This window comes from Pinus tabuliformis, chromosome 1_1, assembly GCF_031772625.1.
Source record: "Pinus tabuliformis cultivar Carrire ecotype Pingquan chromosome 1_1, CPIR1, whole genome shotgun sequence".
NCBI lineage: Eukaryota > Viridiplantae > Streptophyta > Pinopsida > Pinales > Pinaceae > Pinus > Pinus tabuliformis.
Genome location: NC_142297.1, coordinates 658672540 through 658678909, shown reverse-complemented (window position 1 = coordinate 658678909; position 6370 = coordinate 658672540). Strand labels below are relative to the sequence as shown.

The 6370-nt window shown below is 31.6% G+C and overlaps 1 protein-coding gene across 1 annotated transcript; it reads left to right on the top strand.

Moving 5' to 3' along the window:
• Positions 1-3843: 3843 nt before the first annotated feature.
• Positions 3844-4296, top strand: LOC149215115 (malvidin galactosylase UGT88C3-like). The gene has a single exon (XM_089389623.1). It carries the CDS (start codon positions 3844-3846, stop codon positions 4294-4296), a length of 453 nt encoding a protein of 150 aa, XP_089245749.1.
• The last annotated feature ends 2074 nt before the right edge of the window (positions 4297-6370 follow it).

Here is a 6370-nt window from a genome sequence, read left to right as displayed (position 1 = left end):
TAATCAGAAAAATTAGGGTCACCAATACATCTCAAGTATAGCAATCAGTGGTATGTTTCCCTCTCCCATTCTAATAGTTAAGTAGCATTGCTTTAATAATTTAAGTATAATAATAATAATAATAATTAGTACTTAATTACGACATTTACAACAATAGCTATTTATCAGTAACTATTATTAAAAATTGGTATTATTAAGTATTAATTTAAAAAAAAATAATAATAATAAATAAAAAAATCTATTAATTAGTTAATCTTATAAAAATTAAAACATGTTCCAATAAAATTCTTGATTACTATTAATATTAATTATTAGGTCTTGATATTAATGATCAATCATCAATTATTAATATTAATATTAACTATTTATTATTAATTAATTATGAATATTAATATTAATATTAATACTAATATTATTTAATATTAATATTAATTAATTATTATTTATTAATTATTAATTATTAGTCATTAATTATTAATTATTAATTATTTACATTAATTATTAGATCTTGATATTAATTATAATTTATTAATATTAAATATTTATTATTAATTAATTCTATAATAATGATTAACATAATAATAATTTATAATAATTTGAAACAATTAATTTTTTAATCTTCTCCCCTCATTACTATTTAAATCCCTCAATATCAAGCATTCAAACAGTCCTGATGATGAATCCCAGTGGTGATTTGAAATATTGATAGAAAATAAACTTTTATAGCGAATTCTCAAGTAACTATGTCTAACTATATAAATTCTTCTTTAATGAAAATAACAATTATATATTCTAATTATTAATTTTTCCCAAATACTAACTCTATATCTATATATATTTATATTTACTTTCAATCGCTAAAGCACACTCCCATTAACCTCTTTACTCTATATATACTTTCAATCTAAAGCACACTCCCATTAACCTCTTTAACTTTTACACGCATGGTGTGGTATCAAAAAAAAAAAATATATATATATATATATATATATATAACTAACCTTTCAATCCCTAAAGCACACTCGCATTAACCCCTTTAACTTGTACGCATGTTGTGGTATCAAATTATGGCATAAATGTAAAAATTTAGTGCTCAAAACATTTGAAAGTATAGTAATATAAACATATTATATATATTCCTGGATTGTATTCTTGGTATGATAGCTATTTCTTGTTTGTCAAATGGAGGTAATTTTATTTGAACTAAAAAATGAGGTTTATGTATTACGGAGAGTGTTTCATCGGCCAAGTGCTTTTTTAGTTAAAGATTTATAAATTAAAAGTTTTATAAGTAATTTTTATAAATATGGTATATTTTTTAAAATATTTGGTTTGGTAGGGAAGTTTGGTCTCTACAAGTTTTGCGGTTTAATTCTAAGCAGGGTTATGTATGTTTGACAACTATTCCACTTTTGAAAAAAACCGTATAACATATTTTTAGAAATATTATAGTTTAGCTTTAATAATTTAAGTTAGTTAAAAAAATAAAAAAGAAATTTATATTTGTTAATTATTAGGAATATTTTTTTTTTGTAAACTAAGGCAAGATTCTATTACTTCAAATAAGAGGAATATACAACCAGAGGCAGGTCACAACCCGCCCTTAAGGGAAACCGGGTGTCCACCGATAGTTTTTAACAGCCATCCACAAAAAATACATAACCAGTCTATCTAACCATACAAAAATTCCAGCTATTGGTCCTACAAGCAAACTGTTTCGCCTTTGAGACATTACCATTCAAGATTACAAAAAATCAAAAAGAAAACGATAAAAACCTCGTTGCAGCAGTTTCCATATCCTACTTATTCAGGGTGTCTGGCTTGGGTCCGCTTTCTGTCTTGATCTCCATTCCGTTTGCTTTAAACAGCTGCAGAATTTTGTCCATCTTTCTATCCTGCATAATCAGAGTCATCTGGATGTTCTTTAGTTCCCTTTTGAAGGTGGGGAAACCTTGAGCTAATTCCACCATCTCTATGGCTACCTGTTCCATGGCTTTAGCCAATAGTCGCTTCATACCCCAGTAAGCATGCAAAGACTGCTTGTACAGCGACATTCTCCCTCTTGTGTGCCCTGGATCAGGGATAAACCTCTCCCAGTCCTCCATTTCAGGGTCTGAAACTTCCTGCATAGCTTCCTCTTCTAAGTGATCTATAATTCTTCTAATGTGGGGGTTTGTCTCTTGAATATATGCGTCCTCTGCTTCATGCAATTTCTTCCTCAGGTTTTGCTTCCCTCTTTTCCTGCCTCTCCTTTCACTAGCTAATCCTCCCTCAACGTCGGTTCTGTGGTTCACTTCGTATTATTAGGAATATTGATTTATGGTTCACTTCGTATTATTTATGTTATTTAGTATAAATTTTTTGTCTTTGTTGTAATGTTTCACATTAGTTAAATTTGTTTTTATTTTTTTATTTTTTTGAATTATTGAAATTGATTTTAGAGACGGAAGGCAATTTTCACTTATTTTTCTAACTTTTTCTTCTTCTTTTTTCTAATTTCAAGTGAGAATGGGTTGGCTTTTCTTTTATCCATGAAAAAATCTTTAAAGCCAAAAAGTCATAAAAACTTAAGACTTGTATGTGTATGTTGGCTCTTCTTTGATACAATTATGGTGCTACAACAATACTTTTGTAGATTTAAAGGCAACATGATCACATTTGATTAACTTCTTGGCATTGTATTCATGAAATGATAAATTTTTCATTTTATTTGTTTGTTTAAGATGGTGGAAAAGTAAAGTTTAGTGTGTTGGGTTCTTATTCCATAATATTATTTTTATCTAAATTTGTGAAGGATTTAATTTATCTTTTATATTTTTTAAAATTTAATTTTTCAAAATGTATTTAATTTTGACATTAAATTTAAATTAACTAAAAATCAAATGAGATTATTTAAAGTTTTGTGAAATTTTTAATTTATTTTTTATATTTTTTTAAATCTAATTTTACTATGTTTTGATTGGTTAAATGGTTTGGACTCTTTTTTTGTTTTGTAAGGATGATATAGCCGCCATTAATACGTTGATGGACTAATGCACCACGACAAAACTCAATTAGTTCAATGCCCTGTTAGTCATTCGCTATATGTGATATATCCATTTATTTAAGTTCATATTCAATGTAATGGAGTTCATATTCAATGTAGACAGAGTACTCTTACCTTGGGTTTGACATGATCCTTTCCACCAATGCCACATATAGCCTCATCAATGGCAGAGATGAGCGCAGAGAAATCGACAGTGAGGGTTGTCATACCAAACCCTAAGCTTCTCTGCCTTGGACTGCTGGACAGGGTTCCGCAGTTGCAACTCCTCTTTGAGCCTGATGGCTTCACCACCCTGCTCTATTCGTCCTACAACGACTCCTAATGAAAATCCATCACCGAGTTTATTTTCTCACGCGTATATGGATTCACTTCCAGGTCTGTAGTGGCTACAGTATATTTACCTATATGCTATTTTTTTCCTAATAGTTTTTTATTGGCATAGTTATCTTCCCATCGACGAGAATGGGACACCTCATCCCTTTCTTTGAATTTGCCAAGTTGTTGGCATCCGACCATTGTTTCTCTGTAACATTCATCACCGCCAAGTTCATGGTGTCCCCTTCTCAGACCGCTTACACAAAGTCTCCGGTGTCTTCAGGAGTGAGCATCCGTTTTATTGAGCTCCCGGAAGTGGAAATGGATTCTGAAGGAAAGAAGGTGCATCCCCTAGCAATGATATTCAAATTAATGGACAAGTGCACAGGCCTAGTCGAAAATGTTTGAGGACTCTGATTAGTGATTCTTCGAATCCCATAAGTGCTTTCATCACTGATATATTCTGCACTAGCACGCTCGAGATGAGCAAGAAGCTGCAGATACCCAGTTATGTTCTGTACACTGGATCTGCCTCCAATATTTTTATCATTCTCTACCATCCCACCATGGATGCCAGGATGCTGGAACCTTTGAAGGATTTGGACGGCCCGGTGAAGGTACCTGGACTTCCAGCCATAACTGCCCGACATTTCTCGGATCCGATGCAGGACAGGTCAGGTTCATTTTATCACCTCTTCCTCTGCCTTTCGAATCAGCTGTTGAATGCAGACGGGATTCTCGTAAATTCGTTTCAGGATCTGGAGCACAAAAGCGTTCAAGCTCTCTGTAGTGGCCAGATTGACGGGAAAAGGATACCCTCTGTATATCCGGCCGAGCCCCTCATTTCTCCGCCTGAATCTGATGGGAGTGGCAGCTTGCAATGGCTGGATAAACAGCTTGAAGCTTTCGTTCTCTTCGTGTCCTTCCGAAGTTAGGGTTTGGTAACTGTCTCCGCCTTGGACTTCTCAACAGATGCCGCAGTTGTCACTCATCTTCGAGCCTGGTGGCTTCACCACCCTGCTCTATTCGTCCTACAACAACTCCTAATGAAAATCCATCACCGAGTTTCTAGCGTTCATAATTTTCTCAAGCGTATATGGATTCACTTCCAACTCTGTAGTGGCTACAATATATTTACCTATACCCTATTTTTTTCCTAATAGTTTAGTTTTTTTGAAATCCTTCTAACCCTGTACTGACTTTCTGGATTGATCCCTCCACAGATTGCAAGGAATATGTTAGGGGCGATGCACCTCAACTACCTTGAACTCGTTGGTCGATGCAACGCTATGGAATCTCCTTCCAGTTCGACATGTCATCCAACCACTCTCTGTAGGTAAGTTCTACCGGTGTTTTAATTTTGTTTTTGAACACATTATTCCATGCATGCGTTTTTGAACACATTTATTCCCTGCATGCTTCGACCCGTCACTGAGTCCACAGATGTCCACAGTAAATTTGATGCTTTCATCTCATTCTATGATGCTATCGATTCCCACAAAGCTCGCTTTTGTGAGGTCTCATGTTTCCCAGAACTCCAATTCCACCAGTTCTGGGTCTCGATCTGGATCTGGGTTATCGCATTCCATTGCTACCACATCTTCTTATGTAACATCTCAGACTCCTATGATAGCTCCTCCATCTAACGCAGATGCTTCCATCACTGACTTGGAAGTTAGACAACAACGAATTTAAGTCTGGTAAACTCTACGTGAATCAAAGGTTGAGACGTTGTGCATATGAAGTTGCAGTCACATGTTATTTTTATACTTAGTGAGTCCATCGTTTTTTAATTTATATTGAAATTTTCTAATATTTGATATTGTTCGACGCCTTTTATATATTCTAAACTCTATTGTAAATGTATTTTTATTTTTACGATAATATTGGTTTTCTAAGTACCTTTTATGAATTTTGAAATATTTCTGTTTTTACAATAAGATTGGTTTTCTAAGTATCTTTTATAACATTGGTTTTCTAAGTAGGTTTGATCAATTTTATCAATTTTGATAATTACATGTAAATAATTTTTTAAATATATTAAAATTAGTTTCCATAATTATTTTATTAATTTTGTAATAAGATTAGTTTCCCATCCTACTAAGTAAATATGTAACTCCTAAATAAAGAATAATACTTATTGTATTATCGATTGAGATATTAAATTACATAAAAGAATAGTGTATTATTGATTAAAAATATTAAATTACATAAAAATAATCTATTTAGTGTAATATTGATTAGAAATATTAAATTACATAAAAATAATCTATTATTGATTAAAGATATTAAATTAATAATATAATAAGCAAATATATAACTCTTAAATAAATGAATAGAGTAACAAACCCAACATACATGCAGAGACACCTATTTTCTATATCCTAACTCATAGTGCAGAGCGTGATATCCGTGAGGGTTAAGGCCAAATCCATTCTCTTCATAACAATGCTCATGCACTCTAGTTGGCTAGACATGTTCTTTATCTATACAATATCACTTCATAATAATACTTATGCACTTGGCTAGACATGTTATTTATCTATACGATATTGTGGATATTTATTTTGTGGAAATTTTTATTTTTTTTTGGAGTAGAAGCACAATGTTTTGTATATGATATGGAGTTTTGTATATGATATGGAGTTTTTCTACTTCATTGTTAACTTGTTTAGGAATAGAAAAGATGTACATATCATTTTTTTGAGTTTTTTTAATTTATTGTATATGTTTTGAATTTTGATAAATTCTTATTTTTAAGAAAATCCGATTTTTCATATCATAATGGCAGCAAAGTTATACACAACTAGGGTTTTCTTGTTTTAGGCTTATTGATTAATTTTCCTCAATAAATTGTTTAGTAACTTTTAAGAAATTGGTAATAGTAATTCTACATACAAATTTTAAATTCAGAGCAGCTAATTATGTCTCACGAAAATAATTTAATTGAATATTTTTTAATGTGCAATTTCTAGTTAAATTGTATTCTTAGATTCATGACAAGAAGAC

What these genes read in the sequence shown, in the direction of transcription:
- LOC149215115 (XM_089389623.1), top strand. Translation starts at nt 3,844, where the DNA reads ATGAGCAAGAAGCTGCAGATACCCAGTTATGTTCTGTACACTGGATCT.